Source organism: Olea europaea, chromosome 5 (genome assembly GCF_002742605.1).
Source record: "Olea europaea var. sylvestris chromosome 5, O_europaea_v1, whole genome shotgun sequence".
Classification (NCBI taxonomy): domain Eukaryota; kingdom Viridiplantae; phylum Streptophyta; class Magnoliopsida; order Lamiales; family Oleaceae; genus Olea; species Olea europaea.
The window spans coordinates 1,975,372-2,001,823 of NC_036241.1; the positions used below are offsets into that span (position 1 = coordinate 1,975,372).

At 34.2% G+C, this 26,452-nt stretch overlaps 2 protein-coding genes across 9 annotated transcripts in view; one reads left to right on the top strand and one right to left on the bottom strand.

Moving 5' to 3' along the window:
- The first annotated feature begins 8,218 nt into the window (after positions 1 to 8,218).
- The window catches only part of LOC111394378 (probable magnesium transporter NIPA6), a 20,974-nt gene continuing 2,740 nt past the window's right edge, over positions 8,219 to 26,452 (top strand). The window contains exons 1-9 of one of the 8 annotated variants that reach the window (XR_002702578.1): positions 8,219 to 8,714; positions 10,790 to 10,846; positions 10,928 to 11,018; positions 11,174 to 11,334; positions 11,435 to 11,562; positions 12,179 to 12,316; positions 12,678 to 12,823; positions 20,236 to 20,328; positions 20,409 to 20,526. Coding sequence is in view for 6 of the 8 variants with exons in the window: in XM_023020161.1 (XP_022875929.1) it covers positions 8,594 to 8,714; positions 10,790 to 10,846; positions 10,928 to 11,018; positions 11,174 to 11,334; positions 11,435 to 11,562; positions 12,179 to 12,316; positions 20,236 to 20,328; positions 20,409 to 20,526; positions 21,314 to 21,438 (1,032 nt within the window). In the remaining 2 variants the exon portion in view is untranslated. Of the gene's footprint in view, positions 8,715 to 10,724; positions 10,847 to 10,927; positions 11,019 to 11,173; positions 11,335 to 11,434; positions 11,563 to 12,178; positions 12,317 to 12,677; positions 12,824 to 20,235; positions 20,329 to 20,408; positions 20,527 to 21,313; positions 21,755 to 26,452 lie in introns of those variants that run through there. The other 7 variants (XM_023020165.1, XM_023020161.1, XM_023020166.1 and 4 more) reach the window with 7 other exon arrangements.
- LOC111394377 (F-box protein At3g07870-like) lies at positions 21,938 to 23,430 on the bottom strand. The gene has a single exon (XM_023020160.1). It carries the CDS (start codon positions 23,363 to 23,365, stop codon positions 22,166 to 22,168), a length of 1,200 nt encoding a protein of 399 aa, XP_022875928.1. The 5' UTR covers positions 23,366 to 23,430; the 3' UTR covers positions 21,938 to 22,165.

Sequence of the window (26,452 nt, forward strand, 5' to 3'; positions counted from 1 at the left end):
GAGCTTTGTAAACCGGGTTATATCGACCTGCTTGCTTTCGAGGTGACCCGATATGGCTCAGCATTTGGCCTGGCATGGCCGATTCTTGACCAAGGTCGGTCCAATGAACAGTGTATGTTGATCTGACCTGGACTTTTTGAGTACCGAGCTGTCCGATATTTTTTCTGTCACATATTTCTTTGTCTTGGCACGGTGGTTGTACAATTCGCATAAAAGAGTATCTGGCATTGTGGAATATGGATTGTGGAATAATTCAAAAGCAAAAGTTAGAATTCTTCTGTGGGAATATATTCATCATTGTTGGGATTGCTTGATAGAACTTGCACAACAAGCTTGAGCGTCTTATCATGGCATGATTTGTATTGTGGACCGTAAATAACTAAATAAATAATCAGTTTAGTACTGTATATTAAATTAGTAATTTGTAATTCTCTAAAGCAATAAGTCACCTTTTAATTGTTCTAAATGCTTAGTCAGTCAAGTCAATTTAATTCAATATTGAATTGTTACAAAAGTAAATAAAGGCAATAAATATTATAGAATTTGTTGACGGAGAAAACTCAAGATTAAAAATTTTGAGATTAAGATGGTGACTTTCACTATAAACAATAAAAACTTATAGTATGATCCATTAGAAAACCCATTAGACCTATTGATCTAATTTTTGCAATCTTTAAGATTCGTCGGAACGTGCTTTATTCACAACTGTTCCCGATTTTCTGAAATTGCCTATCTCCTATAGATTATCAAGAGCATCTTGTTCTTATATTGTCCTGTGCATCTGGTCTAACCTCTTTCAATATTCAGCAACTTCTGAAAGCNATAGATTATCAAGAGCATCTTGTTCTTATATTGTCCTGTGCATCTGGTCTAACCTCTTTCAATATTCAGCAACTTCTGAAAGCAATTGAAAAAGTAATTTCTTGATTATACTTAGGAAGGTGTTTTCAATTATATGATTTTGATGTTTTTCCCAACTTGTGATTGATTAATATCAAAATGTAGAATTGTGATTTGATCTCCAAAGAATGTTATGAAGGTAGAATATAATGATTAACTATAGTTTTCTCCAAGTGGAACTTGTGTATTTATAGTAGAGAGGTATTGGGGTAGATAGGATAGATAGAATTCTTGAAAATCGCGAACTAGGTTTTCTAGGAAAACACCATCACTCGAGTGCAAGGCTATCGCCGGGCGAGTAACAGGATAGGTAACGATGATTTTGTTTTGGACGCTCGAGCATCAACTTGGTGACGAGGTAGTATAATTTCAACTTTTTCTCCATGTTCCATACTCGAACCCAAAAACTTCTAGTTCATTTATACAACATCCTAACAGATCCTATGATTTTTACAATTCTTTTATAATAATCATTTTGTCTAAAGAATAGCAAATATCAATTAAAACCTAACACATTATATATAGTTGAGAAATCCTCACATACAAAAATCGACTCTAAAATAATCTATACTTCCCATGGCGTAATCATGCTCTCTCTACTGAAATAGACACTGAGCCATGTCTTGAGCCTGGTCGAGGCCTTTCCCTCTTTCGACTCTTACCATGATGGATCAATCAACTCTCAAAAGCTCGGGGGACTAATGGGATCACTTGGATACAACCCAAGTGAACAAGAAATCAATATGTTGATGCAAGAAGCAAACACCCGTTGGAAAAATAATCAGTTGCAGTAACGTTCCGAATATAATTCCTGCACATATAATCCTTATGTTCTCAATTAGCTAATTCCTCTGTTTCATTATCAGTAGGATTATCAAGAATTGCAAAAACGGATTTATCTGATTCAATAGCATCAACGACTTTAAGAGTTGTCAAATAAAATCGCAGTTTCATTTGTCATATCTTAAAATTCTTTCCATCAAACAACTCAGGTTTTCAGAATACTCAAGAACAGATATATCTACGGCAGACATGGCAACTAATTATAAATCAATTTCACTTTAGATTGTTTGAAAAATAATCAGTTGCAGTAACGTTCAAAACAAAAAATGCAGAAATATAAAACTTATCGTCCGATCGAGTCTCATTATAGTACGATGTCCTAAAATAAAATTGCCCATCGATAACCATTGCGACCTACGTGAACAATTACTCCCAAGATACAACGATTGTAAACCACTTGTATAGCAATCACAAATAATTTTCAAAACTCTCAAAGGTACTCTAGAATATATGTAAAAACCGAGTATGAAAATTCAGAATATGAGAAATAAGATTTCTTCTCAAAAGATTTTCTATTTTCTTTGATATGTCTCTTTCTCAAACCAAGACATGGGTTTATATAGGCAAAATTGGAAGTAACTGTCTCCTCCATGATCAGAGAATAGTGCAGAATGTTAATGGCTGTGAATAGTGGGTATTTTAATGACTGCGAGTAGTGAGTTATTACAAAAACGATTAGAAAATATTGGCCAGTTGACCCATTAAATAATTTCGAAAAATAAATAAAAAAATTATTTTAGTCAAAGAAGCACAAGAGCCCAAGGCCCAAATCAAGACTTTTTAATAATTGCGCGGAGAGTGACCCCAACCCCTAACGTCCCACATCGTCCGATCAAGTTTCGTGACAGCAAGATGTCCTAAAGCGAATTGCCTATCGATGACTGCTGCGACTTTCGTGGACAATCACTTCCAAGATATAACAATCGTAAACCACTTGTGTAGCAATCACGAATGATTTTTAGAACTCTCAAAGGTACTCCAGAATATATGTAAAAATCGAGTATGAAAATTTAGAATATAAGAAATAAAATTTCTTCCCAAAATATTTTCTATTTTCTTTCATGTGTCTCTTTCCAAAACCAAGACATAGGTTTATATAGGCAAAATTGGAAGTAACTGTCTCATCCATGACCAGAGAATAATGCAGAATGTTAATGACTGTGAGTAGTGGGTATTTTAATGACTGTGAGTAGTGGGTTGTTACAAAAATGGTTAGAAAACACTAGCTAGTTTGACGCATTAAATAATTTCGAAAAAAAAAATTTATTTTAGTCAAGAAAGCTTAAGAGCTCAAGGTCCCAATCAAGACTTTTTAATAATTGTGTGGGGAGTGACCCGAACCTCTGACGTCCCACACAAATACCACATTTTCCACGTCAGGGGTTCGAGTCACTCCTCACGCAATTATTAAAAAGTCTTGATTGGGGCCTTGAGCTCTTAGACTTCCTTGACTAAAATAATTTTTTATTTATTTTTCAAAATTATTTAATGGGTCAAACTATCCAGTACTTTCTGACTGTTTTTGTAACAACCCATTGTTCATAGCCATTAAAATACCAACTACTCACAACCATTAACATTCTGCATTATTCATTGGTCATGGAGGAGACAATTACTTCCAATTTTGCCCATGACTTGGTGTGGAAAAGAATCATATCAAAGAAAATAGAAAATCTTTTGAGAAAAAATCTTATTTCTCATATTCTGAATTTTCATACTCGATTTTTACATATATTTTAGAGTACCTTTGAGAGTTCTGAAAACTATTCGTGATTGATGCACAAGTGATTTACGATCGTTGTATCATAGGATTGATTGTCCACCAAAGTCGCAGCAATTATCGACGGGCAATTTCACTTTAGGACATCGTGCTGTCACGATATTCGATCGGAAGATAAGTTTTATATTTCTGCATTTTTTGTTCTGAACGTTAATGCAATTGATTATTTTTCCAACAGCACCAATAGAGATGGACCCTTGAGCATTTCTGAGTTTTTTGACATGAATACTAAGGAACATGAATACTAAGGATTTGGGACTAGGTGATCTAAAAGATATTCTTAAAAGGGCTTTTGAAAAATTGGAATTTTAAGAAGAAGATTTAGTGACAGGAGAGGACCTCTAAGAAGTTATTGGGAATATTGGAACTGATCTTTCACAAGAGGAATGTTAAGATATTATAGCAAGCATGGATGGAGATGGGGTTATGAGTTTTGAGGATTTCAAACTTATAATTAATTCACTTGATTAGAATTTAGAGTCTTTGTTACATATGTGGATTATTGTCTTTTCTTATATAAGAACTTGCAATAATTCTGTCAATTTATTTGACAGAATTTTGTGTAACAAGACGTTTGATTATTCTCTTGAAGGTGTGAATTCAGCCTATAGGCCTGGACAACCCTGCATGAACCATGTTAAGGGTTCGTGTTGGGCTTGGAAAATTTCACACTAGATTGGAAGGTCGGTTTCATGCTCATAGGCCAGCATCATCGAGTACTTTAATATATATTATATATTGTGCCTTCGAAAATTTCTGAATTGGACAATAGTGGATATTTAAGCATAGTTCTAAATAAGAGTCATGCTCAAAATTTGAGCTGCAAAATCGAAATTTGGACGCATATATGAAATTTTCACTCACAATCCAAATTAAAACTAAAATTCAACCACCATTTCTCATCTGGGCATGTAACAAAAACGCTAGGTATTTCATGAGGAAACTCATGATTTCTGGTACAAACTCGATGGTTGCAAAGCAAACTCGAAATGTGCACTTCAAACTCGAAGTTTGTATGGAAAGCTAGATGTTTGCAAAACAAACTCAAAATTTACAAAGCAAACTCGAAATGTGCACTACAAACTCGTAGTTTGCAGTGAAAGCTCAAAGTTTCAAGAGACTACAAAATTTGTAAATCTCATCCAAGTTACAAACTTGAAATTTGCATAGCAAGCTTGAAGTTTCCAAAGCTAACTTGAAGTTTGGACTGCATACTCAAAATTTTGCATTCACACTTCAAAATTACAAACTCAAATCCAATCAATATTTCTAATCTCAACATGTAACCAAACTAGACGTTTTGTAACTAAACTCGTAACTTCTAGCACAAACTCAAAGTTTGCAAAGAATACTTTACTGAAAAGCTCTGATAGCATTTGATAGCTACTAGTTCAACCCTAAAATCACCTAAAGGGGTGGTGAATGGGTGAATACTACGAAATCAAAATTACCTATTAAAAGTAATGAGTCACTTTTTAATTGTTTTCAGATGGTTAATCAATCACATCAGATTATACTATTGTTTGAATGCTACAATCAATAATATGGAAGTAAATATGTTGACGAAGAAAACCCATTTAGGTAAAAGCTCCGGTACTGAGCCAGTAATCTCCACTATAGACAATATGAACTTACAATATGATCCAACCTAAAAAACCCATTAGACTCGCTAATCTAATTCTTGTAATCTTCAAGACTCACTGAATGTATTTCACTCACATCTATTCTCGATCTTCTGAAATTGTATATCTCCTGTAGATCACCATGAATATCTTATTCTTGTACTCTTTCTATGTTTATGGTCCAACCTCCATCAATCTTCAACAATCTCTAAAAGCTATTGAAAAAGCACTGTTCTGTAAGTGTATGGGAAGTGAGTGTTTTGGATTGCATGAATTTGATGTTATCTAAAGGTTGTGGTTAAATGATCTCAAGAATCAAAGAATCAATCTCAAGGTTTGAATGTGCTCTTGGGTCTCAGAATTCTGATATGAAAAAGTAATATAATGAATAACTAATAAGTGTATTTTGTACACTTAGTGATTTGAATGAGTTATAGTTTAATCATGTATTAATTGTGTTTGTTAGGTTGAACTTATTGAAAATTGGTGGAATTGGAAGAAATGAATGGAAGTGGGCAAAAACAAATGAAATTCAAAGTTTGGAAACGAAAGTGTAAACATTTAATAGTTGATTCAGACATGAAATGATGATTGAAGATCATATATGATCAATTGGATGCAATTGGAGGTTAAATGAGTTAAACAGAGTTAAAATATTTTTGCAAATCAATTTCTAGTTGAAGAAGTTATGCTTTGAATTTGTAGTTTCAAATTGAGAACCACTTTTGGGATAGCAAACATTCGAATTAAAAACATTGTACCTATATAAGAATTGTAAATCTTTGAGTTAATTTACAATGCACTTTGTATCACCTCAATCGGACGTTAGGAGAAAAAACTATGACCAAAATACCAAAAAATGTTCAAGGACAACAACACCGCGAACCGGGGCGTGCAAGGGACAATTCTGGGGCGAGCAAGACACCAAAATTTTGACTTGAGAGCCATTTGGCAAGCACACGGGCCATTTTCACAAACAAATTATCAATTTTCTTTCGTGATTTAAACTTTTTTGAAACCCAAATTGGACTCAATTTTGACATGTTTTCTGTTTCCTATAAATATAAAATAAGGGCTACACAAAGAAAAAACTCTCTCTTGCCTCTTCATACGCAAGAGTATCATCAAATTCATCAAGAACAAATGGTCAATTACTATATTTTGAGAGAAAGAATCAAGCCTTAGTAAAGAATTGAAGGCTAATTACATCAAGAAATTGAAGAATCCAACTTTAGACTTGAAGATCAACATCTTTTGTATTCTATTCATGATCTGAGTGATTTTATTATTATTTTTCTTGTAATTTATATAATAGTATGTTAGGCTAGATTCCCTTTTGTATTGGATGAAGATAAACACTATTTGTTATTTTTTTTCTAATTCAAGACTAGCAATTTAGTATTTCTTGTGTTTCTTGATTAATTTTGCATACACATTACATTATTTAATTGATTGACAACCAATTAGATAATCGATTTTACGTTGTAGTATTGAGAGACTCACAATAAGTTTAGAACGTGGCAAAATTAACATATGTGCAATAAATGTTAGGAATAACATTTATCACGTATGTAATTATATAGATAATCTAAAATTTAATGTGTTCTAGCCATTCGAATTCGGGTTAGGAATAGATTTGGGTCATGGTTATGATAAATTTAATTTGTATTAAAAAAGGAAATTATATATCATAGTTGTATCACTTGTTAAGAATGCATTAACCGAACTAGATTACAAATCAATAATTGAAATAGATAGCAATAGGTGGAGTCGAAATCCAATACAGTCATTTATAATTTAATAAAAACTAACTTTTTATTGCTTTCTTAGATTAAATTGAAATCTCTATTTTGTTTTACATAATTTGAATTACATACATAAATAATGAACTTGAATTGAAACTTATTCATTGTGGATGATACTCTTAACTTATCAATTATATTACTTGTCAACGATTCCGTACACTTACAGGTTTTGTATGAATAACAACTACCGAAAAAACGAATTAGGACTTGGGTATATAGTAGAAGGCATTTAGGTAGTATAGGTTGGATAAAACTCTTGAAAAATGTGAATTAGGATTTTATGCGTAACACCATCGTTCAAGCGCCAAGCTAGCGATAGGTAAGCGAGCGGTGTGTCACTCGAGCGAGAACCAGGCGACGGGCGAACAACAATGTTTCTGTTTTTTCTGCTCGAGCATCGGATAGGCATTAAGCTAGAGTAAATCCGGCGAATCTTTTCTTCTTATTCCAAACTCGAACCCTAAGATATCTAGTTCATCTACACAACATTCCAACTGACTCATTGACTTTTACTGCTCTTTGCATTAGTTATTTTGTTTGAAGAATCGCTAATACAATTAAATCCTAACATTTATAAAACAAACTCGAAATGTGCTTTGCACAACAAACTCAAAATTTTGGAAAGCAAACTCGAAATGGCATTGGAAACTCGTAGTTTTCACAAAAAATTCGAAATTTGCAAATCAAACTTAAAATTTGCACTACAAACTCGAAATTTACACAATGAGCTTGAAGTTTGCATTGCATTCTCGAAATTTGTATTGACACTCCAAATCGCATTCACACACTAAATTATACACGAAAAACCTTAAACCATCATTTCTCATCTTTAATCGTAAAGACCATTCACTTTCAACATTTCGTCAACAAATTTTTAGAAATACAATCACACCTAAATCATCATCATTCATTCCCAATGAAATAAACAAACAATAACAAAAGTTCATAAGAAATGATTGTCCATCCTCGAAAAAAAAAATTATTAATTAACAATGCCACTAATAATAAAGGAAAATACTTGTTGTACACATCATCATTTATACAATTTTTTATAAATCAATGAGGTGTCGAAAAGAAAGTGATAAAAATTTTTCCTTCCCATTTGATTAATGAGATTTTGATCCAATTAAATTTGAACCTCGCTGGAATTCCAGGGCTCTAAATTTCCAGGGGCTTATTATTTAGGTGGGACCAAATAAGTCCCTGGAAATCGAGAGCCCATGTGGCCCAGTTTAACCCATCAAATTTTATCGCACCATCTATTCATGAACAAATTGGTAAGTCATATTATATTGGAGGAATATACTTTACAAGAAATTCCCTTCCCTCCAATTCCAAATCCCCTAAGCAGCTCCACTCAACACCGCATGAAGCATAGCCACTTAAATACTGCAACCTATACATACGTAATTAATGATATATTTTCGCCAATTTCTTGAACTCCAGGGTTTCAAATTTTCCATAAATTTACACATAGACAATTATATTTGCATATTTTTTTGTTTGTGATTTAAGAATTTAGTATAAATTTAGCTGCAGATGATAATTGAATTTTCCTTGATATCAATCATAAATTATTATCGGAGCAAAAATTAGAGGATTTGCTATTGTTTGGATCGGGGCGGGGCGGGGCGGGGTGGGTCATGCATACAGACAATTTGATAGGGTTTGGGTTGGCGGTCGGGTCGAGTGCTTTCATTGGATCCAGTTTCATCATCAAGAAGAAGGGTCTACAGAGAGCCGGTGCATCTGGCTCTCGAGCCAGTAAGTGTTGATTTTTTGTTGAAATTTTTTTCATTAATTCTCTTGTGTGAATTTTGAAACTTAAAACTGTTTTTCTAGCTGTTCTGGTTTTTACAATTTAAAATCCTTGTGTAGTTTCTTCTTAAAAATATTTCATTTTTTTTATTTATACTGCTAATTAGATACTCAAATGAATTAGAGAAGACAGTCGATTTTGTTTGGCTTGAAGTCTGCCTCTGAATAAATGTAAAAGTTTACAGCCAGCAAATTATAGGCAGGCGCGAGTAATGGAATTAGGAACCGTATAAATTAATTGATGACTGAAATATGAAAAGAAGATATCTTTACAGTGATTTCTTATATCTTACTTCGTAGATAATTGTTGTATTGTAAAATGTCACGAGCTTTTAGTTGTTACGTCAATTATCACAAAGTTTTAGGGGTGTTGTAAAGGAGGCAAGAAAAACAAATCTTTCCCAAAGGATACGTAGCATCTTGGCTGAGTGGAAAATACATCAAACGCCAATGAAGTAAAGCATAAGAAAATGAGGACAATAGTTGCAAAAATTAGTCACCCCGGTTTAGTTCGTACCTTCTCAGATATAATGTTACTGCTTGGAAACCAAAATAAAGCGCTGACAAATTTTAATTTACATCATTAAATCAAGGGATAATTGCAGCAGAGGCCCCAAACTTTTGAAACACTAGTAGACTTTCCCAAAGTCTTTGATTTGTTGCAACCGTCACCCCCCAATATTTTCAAAAGTTGTAGGTGAGGCCTCAATGGATGGAAAACATCCAATTTACCGTTAGTTGACCAAAAAATTAAGTTTGACCACATTGTTAATATTTACCCACTAGTAACCTTATATTTACCATATTAAATAATTACATTAATTAAATTTAAAAACCCAAAAAAATGGAAAAGGGAAAAACTGTATCTTCTTCTTCTTCTTCCTCCCATCCCTTCCCCATCCTACCCAACTCCACCATTAAAGCAATGTCCATCAATACCAAACGAGTTTCCGTGTCCGATATCTGGTGCTTTAATGGCGTATCCTGTTATAGGATCCTCCGGCCACACTTTTGAATGGAATTGCGTTCATGCTTGCGTTTCACTCTCTTTTACACCCAAATTGGCAAATGGTTCCAACCCCGATTTCTCCACCATCATACCCAATCTTGCCCTTAAGTCCACCATCTTCAATTGGTGCTGGACCCATCTCATCGACACACCTAAACCCATTGATTTCTACTTAGCTGAAAAACTCGCCAGTACATTAATTCACCACAATAGTGCAGAGGTTGGCACTGAGTTGACTCAAAGACCAAGACAACTGTCGGTAATTGCTTCGGAAGAATTGGTGACGCCCAGAAATGGGTTCCCCACTCCCTTGCCGCTGAAAACTCGACCCGCTTGTTATTCATCATCCTCTTCCTCAAATATGGAAATCTTAAATTCTCACTCACTGGAAGATGAAGAATTCATTATGAAACTGAGAAGTTCTGAGGTTTCTGAACAACAAGACGCTTTAATTTCACATCACAAATTGATGTTCTGAGGGGAGGATTCCCTAAGGGTCAAGACCACGCAGCACTCTTCAGTTTATCCCTCAATGATGGACACAGGACCCGCCATTAAAGCCTCTTATTCTTCCCAAAACCACTCGCAGTATTCTCAGAATAGCACGCAATCCGAGTCTTTTCCCTTTTCGTTAGGGTGGGGTTGGGTAGTTTGGGAAAGGGATGGGAGGAGGAAGAAGAAGATACAGGTTTTCCCTTTTCATTTTTTGGGTCTTTTAATTTAATTAATTTAATTATTTAATTTGGTTTATAGAAAGTTACTAGTTTGCCCTTTATAAAAATATTAACAATGTGGTCAAACTCCATTGTTTGGTCAACTAGCGGTAAATTGGATGTTTTTCATCCATTGGGGCCTCATCTGCAATGTTTGAAAAGGTTGGGGGTGATGGTTGATAATATTATACGTAAATAAAAAACTTTTCATTCTTTTTTAATCACACATTTCAACATCAATCACTATTCCATAATACATTCTTCCCAAATAATGGGTGACAAACACACCCTAAATGAAGGTTCAGGGGGATATAGGTATTTGCTGGAGCCACTTTGGTGGATTGGCATGGTGACTAGTAAGTCTTGCTTTGTTCGGATTCCTTAATTATACATTTCTGAAAATTATTTCATCTGATAATCTGAACAAAATTTTGCAGTGATTGTAGGAGAATTTGCCAACTTTGTAGCCTACATTTATGCTCCTGCCGTTCTTGTTACACCTCTTGGAGCATTAAGTATAATTGTCAGGTAAATGTACATTGCAGTCTATTTCCATTCCCTTTTCTCTCCTCCCAATAAAAGAGCCAAAGTTAAAACAAAAAAGAGATCACCTTTCATAGCTGAGTCTTATGCTCTACAACTTATCATAAGTAATGCTAACATCCTTCTTCTTTAACTGACAGTGCCGTTTTAGCTCATCTCTTATTGAAAGAAAAATTGCAGAAGTTAGGAATATTGGGATGCATTTTATGCATAGTGGGTTCTACCATAATTGTGCTTCATGCACCTGCTGAACGTAGTCTTAGTTCCGTGGAAGAAATCTGGAAGTTAGCATTACAGCCAGGTGAGCATTTCTACTCTAATAGATACTGTATAATCCTATTTCTTTTGGGGTCATATGCATGGAAATGAAGAATGTGATATTTTGTCTTTTTCTTGGTCAGCTTTTCTTTTGTATACAGCCTCAGCAGTGGCACTGGTATGGGTACTAGTGTTGTATTGTGAACCACGCTATGGGCAGACGAATATAATGGTTTATATTGGCGTTTGTTCTGTAATCGGATCCTTAACGGTAAGTACTTGTCTTTTTCCTGTGATAATTTCATGTAGAAATGTTCATGTACGAAGAAAATCATCTCTTATTGGCAGAGGGAAAGAAAGGCTCTTTTTCAAACAGAAGAATAAATTTTGTCGTTTAGAAAGTGTTGGTCAAGTGAAAATAATGAAGATACCTCCATCTTAGGATTAAATTGTCAATTTCTTTTTATAAAGCCTTTAAAAGAGAGCAGTAGTAGAATTAAGGAGCCTCACGGCATGAGACAGTTGAAGGAGCCTCACGGCATGAGACACAGTTTTTTATATGATCTCCATATCTTCTAAAGGCTTTGTACACCATATTTTGCATACTGCTGAAATGACCACATGGTGGTTCAACTCTCTAATTATGATAAATTATATTTTTAAACTTGCTTTTGTCACTTTTAAACAAATGAAAAACGTTCTTTTAATCTTGCATGATATCTTCTACCTAGAAGGCCAAGGAATTTTGTAAACTGTGGTTTTATTGTTGCTTTTAAATAGCTCTAAATGAATATTCTAATTTCTTTGGCATCCTCCCGAATACATTTATGCTTAAATTCCATGCGTACATAGTGCATGGTGGATGACATGTTTAGTGTTTGTTGTAGGTTATGAGCATTAAAGCAGTAGGTATTGCTATAAGACTCACGATAGAGGGTTCAAGCCAGGTAGCCCACTTCCAAACGTGGGTGTTTGTCATGGTTGCAGCTAGTTGTATAATCACACAATTGAACTACTTAAACAAGGTTATTACTCTCTCTTTGTGAAATTATGTTTCATTTTTTAGCACTCAAATGAATTTGCAAGTCTTGCTTTAGACTTTTTAACATCTAGTTGCTCCACCTGATATCTTTTCGAAGGCACTTAAACTATGTTTAGTAAATGCACGAATCAAATGCGTATATCATTGAATATATTTGTACAAATAATTGGTAATCTTGTTGTTCCTTAGTTTCCAAATTCGCTCCTGGTATTTGTTGAATACGTCATACTTTTGATACTGCTGATAGGTGCGGTTTTTTATTTATTTATTATTTATTTATTATTTTTTTCTATTAGCATATTCTTTAGATGTGCTGATATTTTGATGCCTTGTTGCAATGAAAGATTTGTGGCTGTTTTCTGAATTCATGGGCAAACTTGCCTATTAGCACTCAGCTTACATGCAGATACACGATCAAATATGAATGTGAAGGGGCAGCATCTTTTATCCAGAAAGAGAAGCAGAACTAGATAAGCAATCATCTCTAATTGTTAGTAGTCTTCCAACTCAAGTCTTATGTGTTACACATACACTAATGTACTGTGGAGGCATCACAAATTCCCATGCAACACTTACATTTTGCAGCACAAGCCTGTCTCACTCGAGTTGGGTCTATATCTTGGGCTCTGTCACACACATTCACACAGTTCATATAATCCATCATCCATGTACTGGTTCCAATTCCAGCTGTAGTGACCACTGACCAAAGAAACATGAAGGCAGGGCACAAGATGTCTGAACCTAAAATGCTTAAATCCATTTTGGTTTACATAGTAGCTATTTATGTAGTGCAATGTATTTTTGATGGAGATTCCATTAGATATGTTATATGAAGAATTTTTATTTAAATACTTATTTTATGAAAAGTAATTAGGGTTGAGTTTATAGATTTTCTAGTATTCTATTAGTTGTTTTGTTATTTATACTAAAATAGCTTAAAACCCTATATAAAGGGAGCAGATTAGCACAATAATAGTTACACTTGAATATTAAATGCAGATATATTTCCGTCTCCTAATTTCTACTTCTCTTCCGTCTGTTTATTTCTTCTCCCCTTTATCTTCTCTTTCTCTCTCCTTCCCCTTCGTCTACAAGTCTCATTCTTGTTTGATTGTATCTTACGTCAATTTGGTATTAGAGCTTGGTGCTATCCTCTTACCAATTAAGGTTCACGCCACTATACATCCGCAGCCACCAGACACGTCACAATCCTCCACCTCCGAAACCAACCAAAGTCCTTAACACCAGCCCTTCAACACCATAAAAAGAAAGGGCAACAGCAACTGAAGAATCGGCCGGCAAGAAGCTTTAGACTTTTTCCCCCCCAAAAAAATATTATTTAAATACTTATTTAAGAAAAAGTAATTGGGGTTTATTTTACAAGTTTTCTAGTATTTTATTAGGTGTTTCTTACTAGAATTATATTAGCTGATACTCTATATAAAGGGAGTTTATGCATTGTAGTAGTTAGACTTGAATATAGAATATAAACATATTTCCTTCTTCTAATTTCTACTTCTTTCCCCTTCTCTTCTTCTCTCTCATTTCCCCTTCTTCTACAAGTATCGTTCCTTTTGATTGCATCTTACGTAATTTTTTTTCTTTCTTTAATCTTCGTGCGGGCCTTCACAAGCGTGTAATGTACACCGTAAATAGAATGGCTAGAGAGCAATTTTTCGCACTTAAGATGTATTATTAATTATGCTTTAATGCAGGTTCCTGGTAGAATTCCTAAAATTTATAAAATTCTAAATATTTGATTAATTGTACTCTTTCCATTATCTACTAATGGTCTCATTTTCTCTTTTGGAATGTCTATAATTTCTTAGGGTCTGTTTGATTGCAAGGATGAAATTTGGATGAAAAAAAAATTCTAGGGAATTGAATTGCCTAAAATTTATTTTTCTGGGAATTGTCAATTAATGTATTTGATTGGTATAATTTTCTGCCTGGAAAACGTTGAAATTTTCTATCTTTTGGTATTCGTTTGACTTTGTTTTTCATGAAAATTGTCAATTAAAGGGACAATTTATTACATGAGATAAAATTTGTTCCAATTGGCAAAAAAAAAAAAAAAAAAAAGGACGCTTGAAATGGTGAGAAGTTCTTTCCCACAAAACCATGGAAATGGCACATGTGTGAGGAAACTTGGAAAACAAATTCCATCGAAATTTCATGCAATCAAACACACAAAAATGGTGGAAACATTTTCCATGGAAAATGGACCGATCAAACAGGCCCTTATTTCCAACCATATCCTTGCTTAAAAATAATGATGTGATCAACAAAGATTCTAGGTCATCAGTTTTTGGGGAAAAGAAAAAGTTACATCAAATTTTGACCTTTTCAGTTCTCATTATTAACTTAATGTAATTTCAAATATTGCAGAACAATCATGGATATTCGGATTCTAAGCTTTGCGAATATTGTTTATCCTATTAAAAGAAGTTTATGAAGATGTAGTGACGTAGAACGTAACATGATACGTAAAGAGAGAAGAAATTGTAGAGGAAAAAAATATGCATTTTTGAGTCAATAATATAGATGTTGTGGAAGCGAATGTTTTCGAGGTTAGGTGTGGTATGCTGCAATCAGGGGATCAATGTAGAAGTTTGGTTCCCCACAAAGATCGACCTCCCTAGGAGATTATACATGTAACTCGCTTGAATCGGGTTCACTGATAAATGATGGAAAATAAATATAAAAATAAACATATGTTTTAGATAAGATTTTGGAGTAGAGTTTGATTCAAAATATGTTTATTAAATTAGTTCTAATATTTTAATAGAATTTTGGCTTTGTTTGAGCCCCATTTTTATGAAATATGTGTTTTGTAATAGTGCTTTTTTTGGAATGTGATTAAAAAATAGGACAATGTTTTGGGTTTATGTGCAAAATTATTTTATTCGAAGAATGTGGCTAAAAATTAATTTGGAAAAATTGAGTTTTTAAATAATGTGGCTCAAGCACGTGCTTAGTTTATTAGAGGTTCTTTTGAGTTTAACTTTTTTTGTCAAGAAACCTAAAATTTCATTTTTAATTAGATTTTGATTATTGCTTGAATATTGAAATCTTCTCAACATAGAAAACAATTGAACAAGAACGAGTTTGGAGAAGAGAGCTATGTAGCTCGGACTCGGGTGCGGGTGTCGGATATGGGTACATATTTAGGGGTCGGATTCTTCTCATTTTTAAAATTAAGATATGGGGATACGGTTAAAAAGGATCCGAATTGTGGATATGGGTACGAGGATACGTCCTACAATTTTTTTAAAAATTGTTCAATTAAAGTACACAACAACAATATTAAAGCAAAAAGGCAAATTACCACAATACAAATGTTTCATATAATGATAAAAATCCAAATTCAAACAAAACATAATTTAAAATAAAGTTAAACATCCAAAATGTTACAACTTCAAAATAAGTTTTCCACTTGAAATCAAACTAAACTAGCATTCCCAATCAAGCTCTACTCCTCTTCTTCATCAAATGTCATTGCCTCCAATTCTGGCTCATCAAGGGCTAGTTCCGCCATCTCAATGATACATTGTCCATCCAATTCAATTTGATCCCCGCCTACAAAAAATATAGATATATAAATATTAATGTAAAAAAATTAGATATCTAAAAAAAACAAAGAATATAAGAATATTGTATACATACACAAATCCCAATATTTTGTTGGCCCATCTTTGTACTCCTTCTTTTTGTGACAGGAGTCGAAGATTACAATGAACAAATACCAAGTCTTCCGCCCTACTCGATGCTAGTTTGTTTCTCTTGATACTCTGGATGAGTGAATACGTGCTTCAATTTCGCTCACAACAAGAAGAGGATGCTGGTTGCGAGAGCAATTTAAATGCTAGAGATTGCAACAAAGGTATCGAAGAACCATGATTGGCCCACCAAGAGATTGGCTCTTCATACATTCTTGCATCAATCACATGGGGTTGATTGAAATACTCCGATCCAGTAGAAAAGGACCCAAATTCAGCATATGCTTTCCTCAAATCAGCCGGATTTTCAAACAACCTTTTGAAGCATTTGCTTCTATTCATTGAAACTTCTTCATCTTCATGTGGTGCAATTCTTTGAATTCCGTTACTTCCATCTTGAAGCCAAGATTCATTATAATACTTAGGAACCAAAGAGTGTGCCATACAAAGCAAAGGAGTGTTACTCTTATTCCATCTACTCTCCAAAACTTGATGAATAGCATCAAAAAAATCTGAATGCCCAGAAACTATATCTAGCCCCTCGTGCTCAAATACAATCTTTTTCACATTTTCAATCATTATATCCACATATCATATATTAAATGAAAAATTGGAGAATCAGTATCAGCAACTCATAACATATTATAAATAGGCTCAGTGAAAGATAAAAAATAATCCAAATTATCCCACCAAACGTCATTGACTACACACGTTTTCACTTCTTGTGATTTGCCTTCATTATTCCCGTCCCTATAAATTCTCCAATCTGAATCCATCACCATTTTCTCAAGCGCTGGCCTAACTTCTCTTAATCGTTTACTCATTACAATAGCAGATGCAAATCTTGTAGTAGCCACCCTCAACAAACACAACTTAGAATATTTATTGTATATAGCTAATGCCATTCCATGATTAACAATAAAATTACGAATGTTTTCCACATCACTCACCAAATCAGCAATCCACTTACAATATGCATACTGTGGTGATTTTTCAGATGGATCACATATACTTTTCAAAGCCAAATTCAGACTATGTACCACACATCCAAAAGATATGAGGATACCTTGTTTCAATGCTTAACCCAGCAGCTTTATAGTTGCTTGCATTGTCTGTTATAATTTGAACAACATTTGAGCTTCCAATTTGCTTGATTGCATCCATAAACATTGCTGCCACGTATTCTCCATCTTTTATATTGCCACTTGCATCAATTGCTTTAATAAACATGGCTCCCCCTGCAGATGCTCCCATCACATTTATAAGAGGTCTCCTTTGTTTATCCGACCAGCCATCAGAAACAATAGACACTCCCTTTTTCCTCCATGAATCTCTAATAGGCTGAAGTTTTCTGTTGATATTCTCCTTCTCCTGTGCAAGCAATGTTGTACGCAGCCGGTTATAAGTAGGAGGGGTATAACCAGCCAAGTTACCATTGGCCAAAGTTCTACAAAACTGTCTGAAATAAGGAGATTTTGCAAAGTTGAACGATAATGCACTAGCGAAGAACATTCTGACTGCCTCTTTGTCAGCCATGTCCCTCTGCGCCATGTTGAAGGTCTTTTCTAGAGGTCCAAGTTCTCCTCTTTTTTTCCTCTTCTGCTGCAGTAAATCGGAGGCACTCGGTAATGAGATATATTCTGTCCTTTTTCTTTCATTGACCTCATCTTGTAATCTTTTCCTCTCGACTTGTTCGTGTTCCCTCTTGATTGATTGATGAATGTCATCTGTTATGACTTTACAACACTCGACTCCTTGATTTGGAAGTTTTAGCAAATGAGCCTTCACTTTAGTGTAAGATCCAGTCACTTTTTTATTGCAATAGTTGCAACTCCAAGTCCGATTTCCGCCTCCGCTCACTGCTACGGTCAGTACCTTCACATGGTTCCATAGTGGCTTATCATCAAATTGATTTGCACGAAGATTTGAGGGTCGTTGAGGTGTTTCTAGTGTAGAGTTAGATGGATTCATACTTGAAAATTAGGAGTAAGCAATATTTTGGAAATTTTTGATTGAAGAAAATAATTTTCTGTAGAGGAAGATGAAAAATGTGGAGTTTTCTGGTGCAAAAATTCCAAGAAGGCAGATAAAACGTCTTTTGCAATTCCAAATGTCCTTTGCAATTCCAAGAGTTGACCCATTATAGGAAGAATCTTCAAATCTGGTGCAATTTACGGGGAAAGAGACTAACTCATCAAATAGCAATTAATGCACCAGAAATTTTGTCTCGGCCAAAGCTCCAACCCTCATCTTCCCTGTCTACCTGTCTGCAATTACAGGTTAAATGCTGCTGCCATTTTCATTCCTCCATTTCCAGCCGTGTCCGAGATTCAAAGCCGAGTATCCGACCCGTATCCCGTATCCGTATCCGTGTCGTGTCTATCGACACGGATACTTGGCCAAAAATGGAGAGTCCGAGCAACATAGGAAGAGAGAGAGAGAGAGGAGAAAGAGACTAAGAGGGAGAGATTGGAGTTAGAAGGAGAAACTTAGTTTATTCAATATCAACATTCTAACTATTACAATGCATAAACCCTTTTATATAGAGTTTAAACAAGTATAATTTAAGTAGGAAAATACTAGAAAATGATCTATCAAATAAAACTCTGATTATGTTTCTTAAAATAATTATTCAACTTGAAAAGTAAAAACTGCTAAAATACTAGAAAATCTATTAAATAAAATCTTAATTATAATTCCTAAAATAAGTATCTAATTCAGAAATCAAATTAAATAATAGCTTTACTTGGATTCTTATCATTCCTTCATGGCTATGAGAACTCGACTCGGGCGAGAGACTACAACTTTATTCTCCAAGGAGGTCAATTTTTTATCCTAACCAAGTATTGATATTGAACTTTTGACAACAACATACAAATGAACTCATACCAAGGGGGTAATCTTTCTTATAAACCAAATACCGATAGCAAACTTCAGAAAGTAGCATATGGTGCAATAAATTACAAAAACAACATTTGGCTTCATATAATGAGGAGCACAAGGGACTAGCACAGTAGACTGACCTATAGAAAAAAGGGATTGCAACAATGTTAAGTCGTATTTGCTCCAATAAGGAAACAATTATGCTATACTAAAAGCTAACTTTAACACAAATGTGGTGGCCAGTCAAATAGATTTTCTCATAAATGTTTCAAAAACATTTTCTTATTATGTTAAAATCGTGCCAAAGAAACACGTAGTAAAAGCATTAAAGTAATCAAGACTATATCGCGCATCAAAAGGAAGCTCAGAAGCTTTAAGATGTCAAATAAATTTTCTTTTAACCTCAACGTGAAAATTAGGGAAATTGAGTAGCCAATTTTCTGTCTTAACTATTTCTATTCTTTGTTATGTTCTACATCATGTAGGCTATAAGTAAAGATAATGAAGAAGAGAAATCCAGGACCCAATGTAGGCTGTAAGTAAAGATAATGAAAAAGAAAGGTTTGAGGATTCGAGTTCTACTTGGTGGTAATGATGAAAGACAGTTCAGAAGTGTAAGAAAGCACTGATTGATGCATCTGTTTCTAAATTCAGTGCTCTAGATGTGGCTTAATTCCTTGGGATTGTGTGTTTCCTACTTAATGCATTAATCTTTTATTCCAGCCTGTCATTGCGGCATTGTAGTGAAATCAAGTCTTGCTTGAACTTAGTGTGTGCTTGATTGGAAAATTTTCCATGGAAAATCGTTCTTTCCACCCGAATTCCAACTTTTGGAGTGTTTGATTGCCATTTTTTTCCGTGGAAAATATTTTCTGACCTTTGAAAGTATGTCTAGTTTTCCTTGCTTTTGAGGAAACATTTTCTTTGGGAGATAGATTATTGTTTTCCTCAAAACAAGGAAAACATTTTCTTTTTTAAGATACATTTTCTATGCCAATCAAACACACTTATAGCTGTTTTCTAAGACATTGAAGAAGATTGTAGTTTTTACTTTTTGCAAATTGGGTACTATATCTGTCGCCCTGGCTAAAAGAGTTGTAATAATCCAAAGAAAATTTTGACAATTCCCAAGAGTTATATCCATATCCATGTCTGTATTTGACACTTCTACCCATGTTCAAGCAGCATAGTTTTTGTCAATAATTCTTGGTGCAGTAAGATCATACTTGTGTTCTTTTGGTTGCTTCTACGTTCTCCTTTGAATTTAAGTTAATTGAATCATTTTGGCTTTTATTTCCAGGCTTTGGACACATTTAACACTGCTGTAGTTTCTCCAATGTATTATGCCATGTTCACATCGCTTACTATTTTTGCCAGTGCCATAATGTTCAAGGTATCTAAGAATGTCCCTTGCAACAATGTTACTGTGTTGCTATTTTGTTTAAACTCTAAACCTGTACTCCACTACTCTAGGATTGGGCTGGTCAGAGTGCTAGCAGCATTGTTTCGGTTCTCTGTGGATTTATTACTGTACTTTTGGGTACAATGGTTTTGCACAGTACAAGAGATCCAGAAAAGACAGCAGCTGTAGGTATGTCCACATCTCTACTTGTGCACGAATATATTCATTGAAACATCTACTTTATTTGTGGCTGACTCTGTTTTCAGTAATTCTTGGAACTTGTACTTTTTGATGATTGTTGCAACTAGCTTATAGCAAATGATGTAATTTTTATGAACTTAGCACGGAGCACTTTCTGTTTCAAGTTGTCCGCTCGATTTTATTTCTTTGCAGTTTATGGTAGAATTATTGGTAAATACCTTTTCTTCGCTCTTCACCAAGCAAGGCATGCTTGAAGCATTTCCCTAGATATCTGTGTTTTGCCTTGTATGAGACAGATTTAACTCAAATTCTTAATTTATGAACCTTATTGCCAATTCAATTGATTTGAAAAAAAGAGATAATTGGTGGGAGTCTTTTTTAGATTCTTATGGGATAGGACTGTATTCTACAACCAGGATGAATTATCGTTGTCAATTCTCGGGTGAGAGTTATGTTTACTAGTAATTGAGAACTTCACCCCACTGAGATGTGGAGAAATCGTGTTATCTCAAGAGTATGTTTGGTTAACCGTTCAAAAAATTACAAGTACTTTTTTGAAAAGCAAGCAAAGATGCTTGTAGAAGAGTAAGTTTTTGAACTAAAGTTGTACTTTCATTTTGATATTCCATCTTTCCATTTTGTTTGTTTATATGGTGGAATGAATGTAGGAGTTCAGTGTCCTTGTACACTACCCTTTCTCTTTGTTGTTTGTTACTGATATCATTATGCCTTGTAGGTCAAAGTCGACTACCATAATTCTATTGATATTTTGCAGATTATTCAGCACTACCTCAAATATCATGGCGGGTCCATGCAAATGGCGAAATATGGAAACAAAAAGACAATGATGAATTGCACCCTGAATTTGTGGCAATTATTCGGCAAGAACATTTCAAGTAACGTAACAGAACTTGGACGATCTTGTCACTCAAAGCTATCTTCTAAATGTTGTCTTCCAAGTTTCTTGATCGCGAACTTTAGGTTGATCTGCTGTTTGAGGATTGTATCTTTACTGAATCTCAAAGGGATTGATTTATTTTTTCCACGGCCCAGGCTTGATTAGCATAAGTATGCAGTAGTTTCTAATAATATTAAGTAATTTTTTGTGCTTGTATTAACTCTAAAGATAGAACCACATTGTATTTTTATGCCACTGAAATGTCTACTCTTTACAAAAAGATGAAATGAAGAAATTTCCCATTTTTTATTTTGATTATTGAAGATTTATGCTTTCTTTCTTATTGTCCAAAGCATTATCTTATGCCACACGAACCCAAGTTGCGTGTACCAAACATGAAACTTTGTGTAATGTGCTGGTTACATTTGCATGAAGACATAATTTTACTCTTTATTGTGAACAGAGAAATCACTTTTGTTAAAATCAGTGGCATCTCTTGAATAATGTTAACGTATGACACATGCCTACTTCCAATTTCTTTATAATAACAGCACACTGTGTACATAATTTATGCATACAGAATGAATATAAATATTTATGTACGATTGTGCACGTGTCACTAACTCGAGTATCTATTCCGTACTTGTCTATACAGTGTTTATTGTGGGCACGATAACTGGTTAACTAGAGATGTGTCTGTTTCGGTTCTCTCCTTGTTTTGTTGCACAATCAAAAGTTACAAACATTCTCGAATCCGAAGTTCTTGAGTGAGACCAAACTTGAAACATGGAGCATCGCCTCGATTTTATTAGGCCCTCGTGGTTGATCGAGGTCGACTTCTTGTCCAACATTACTCTTATTGCAACAGTACAGCATGAAGAAGTCTCCCCATAGCACCATAATCACCCCATCTTTAAAAATTTTGAATGGATAAACTACTTCTAGTGTTGGCCCTGTTAGCTCTGTCATTTTAGTGATGACAAATTGTCGAGTCCACGATTTCTCTACTCCATATTCTTTCATAACCCAGATGTTGATTTCACAATGTGAAGTATTATCGCATAAACACAGACAATCGTGTAAAACTCCGAGACTCCCTAGAAGCCCTTCCATGCCAGGAAATGGAGCCGGGAATGGTTGAAACACTTCGTTTTCAAGATTGAAACATGAAATCATTTCATGAGTATCGTCTAAATCTTTTATCAACCAATGAATATTTCCATTGAAAAATAGCCCAACAGAACGACAACGACGACCATATGCAAAATTCAACATATTTCCATTAATGCTTCTCCATGATCCAGTTCCAAGTGTGTAAACATGACATTCCGACCGTGGAATTCTTATGCATGTTTGCCTAACCGGGTCGAGAACCTGGTCGTGAAAAACTCGAACCACTTTATATTCACTAGATACTCTACTTACCCCAAACCCATATGTGGCCATGCTAGGATACCGAACGACTCCCTTGGGAGACGGGAGCCTAACATATTCCCGCGTAATTGGATTAAAAATGTAAACACTTTCATGTTCGTAATTCGAATCCCTTAAGCATATCAAGCCATTAACAGAACCATCAAGAACTATATTTGCACCAGAGAATTCACTAATCCTCTTGAGATCAAATTTCACAAGAGAATCTTCATCAAGATTGTGATGATCAATCTCATCTTCAAATTCCACTACCTTGATGAGATTCTTGAACATTTCAGATTGATGGACGACGATGCCTGGACGAGCCTTGGCAAAATGTAAGGCTACAAATTTACTGTCGGAAAATATCTTGATCCAGGTTTTGCATACGCATTTGCATCGGAACACGGCTCGGGCAGGGAGCCTCGACAGAATTTCAACCAAAATATCTGATGGTAGGTTCATTAAGAAAACATTTTTCTGGTTTATGTATTTGCAGTCTATCGAATTCTCCATAGCTGCTGTAGTGGGGGTGGACTGGGGTGGGTTCTCTCTACATCTAAGCCAAGGCAAAGATGAATTTATATATAAGAGTTGTTGCTTTATAATAACGCTTTCATCCAACATAGAGGAAAATTGGAATACGGCACTTTTTAACGTTATTTCAAGATTCCATTTCCCATGTCAGTTTCTTGTTAGAAGGCCGGCAAGTTGTTTTCGTCTGGGAAAATGCCATTTTGTCCGAAAATATTTGACACTAAAGGTGATAGGCACTTACAAAGTGTGCGGGTGCGGGTCCCACGTAAATTAAATAATGTCTGACCCTCGAGTTGTGTGTTCAATTATCTCCTACGTCAACCGTCATATTCCTCTAACTCAGTCCTTTCGTCTGTTAAATGACAGATAGAGATTGAAAAACATGTTGCTTGTATTTGAATTTTGAGTTCATTTTCAATTTTTTTTATTTTGAGAATTTGTTTTAAAATTGTTGAAACTCATCATTTTGAAAAATTAATTTTCGAAACAAAAAAAACTACAAAACACTTTTGATTTGAGATTTTATATATTTTATGTTTTTGTATTATATTTTTAAAAATTTTATTTGTTAGAATTTTATATTTTTATTTTTAAAAACTATTTCATTTAAATAAAATTTTATTCAAACAATTGTTTTCTCTATTTTGAATGGTTTCAGTATTTTATCTGAAAACGTCAAAAATGTATTTTGAATTTTATGTTATAAATTTATTCTTGTTTTCGAAAATATATTTTGAGAAATATAAGATCAAAAATATTTTCAGTGTTTTGCAACATTGAGAACAGCTTAAAATGGCAAACCAAACGTACTCTTAAAAATTGTGTCAATTTAACGGTTAATTTTACTGATGGCCACCGAAGTTTAACTTGTTTTACACTGATCACTAATTTTCATAAAAAGTTTCATTTAGTTTATTGGTTCAGTTTGATGCTTATTCTTTAATTGAAAATCCTACTTCTTTGCAGGTTAGTGCGTGTACGTATTGATAGTCGAGTTATAAAAATGATCCAAAGTTGAGTCAGTGGTTTGAATATATTATTTTGTAGAGTTGAGTGGTGAATATGAGACAAAATTAAACTTTAGTGGCCAAGGTGATATTAAGTGTAAATTCTAGTGGCCACTAGTAGTCAATGATTTGCATTTTTCATATATATATATATATATATATATCTTTGTTGATGACTGAAAAAGGACATGTCAAATTAAGATCAACTTGATACAATTTTTGGGCAATTGCTGGACATCATGCTACAGTGTCGATCTTGAAATACATGTAAATGTCTAATAAATGAGTTTGATTGAGTGTTAACGTCAATAGATCAAGTTGTCATTTTGCCTATGTTTTCGATGTCTCCTAGGTACCCCTAAGTCATCACTATTTTCCTTTGATTGATGGCATCTGAAGACGACCACTTCAGAAGACACAATTGTATCAATATAATTGGTCACGTTTGTGGTTATAGTGTCAGCAATGAAACACTTTCACAAAAAGCAATGATGATGTTTTCAAATGATAATGATCGATCAAGTTTGGTGAGAGAGCTGGCAATTCGACCTCAAATTATATTTTTGCAATAGCATTTTCAATTTTCTGAAGTGGGTCCATGACGATCCTTGAGTTTGGTCACCAAAAATCTTAAATCTTCCTTATAAGTAGCAATGATGATAATATATTCCATAATCAATTTTTAGTCATTTATTAGAAAAAGGTAATCCCTTATCAGAAAAAATTACAAATTATAAAAAGGCAAACTTTAGTTCCATCATGAGACTTGGTGCTCGGCAGAACTTATGCTGATGGATTTGAGTTCTTTAATTTTTATTTAATTCCTATTCAAAGCTGCTTTTATTATTACCTTAACAAAACTTGGACTTTCAAAGCTGCTTTGACAAACAATGTGGGTCCTTCATAATTAATTAGTGGTCCCAACTATTTTTACCAACTAAGGTGAGGAATGAGAATCATGACGTTGCTTAAATAGACGTGCCTACCGGCTTTTCTCAAATCTTGACACCTCAATATAATAAATAATGTTATTCAACACCAGTGATATTTAATGTCAATTTAGGCGACAATACTTACAGATTCAACTAAGTATAATGATTTATAACTTATTAATAGAACATATAATATACTGACACATAAATAGATGTTCAATACTATCGATTTTATATAGCATTATTCCAATGTGAGATGTATTTTATTACATAAGGTCCTTATCTCGGGGCGAATCAACATAGAGGGCCTTCACATGCGTTTTTAGATACTCTCCAAATTTGTGAATGTGGATATTCGAGCAGTAATTTTAATTTAAACAAATGTCTAAGTTCAGCGACCATCTAAGCAATTTTAAGCTTCTCAATGTCCTACTGTCAATTCCGTTTGCCATACAATGCTCACGTTAGATACTCTCCGTTAATATGTATACACTAGTGAGTGGTAACTTAAACAAATGTCTAAATTGTTTGTGACCATCTTTATATTCATCAGAAACTCGACTTACCCCAAACCCATATGTGGCTATGCTAGGATACCAAACGACTCCCTCGGGTGTCGGAGCCTAACATATTCCAGCGTAATTGGATTAAAAACGTAAACACTTTCTTCTTTTTAATTCGTGTCCCGTGAGCATATCAAGTCATTAACAGAAACCATCAAGAACTATATTTGCATTAGAGAATTCATTCATCCTCTTGAGATCAACTTTCACAAGAGAATCATCATCAAGATCATTATGATCAATTTCATCTTCAAATTCCACCACCTTGATGATATTCTTGAATATTTCTGATGGACGACGAGGCTTGGACGAGCCTAAATTTAATATCCCAAGACTTTTACAAAAGTGAGGTTTTTTATTTGTATTTTGTGTTTCAAAGTTAGTATGTGAAGGTTTTACAAAAGTCATTAAAAGCTATTGATATTTTGAATATCGATAACTTTTAAAGACTTTAAAATGTCTTAAGTTAATTTCCCAAGTCTTTTAAGGAATTTTACAATGTGTATAATATTTTTATTTTTAATGCCTTAATACTTTTATGGGAAATTTTTCAAAACACCCTAT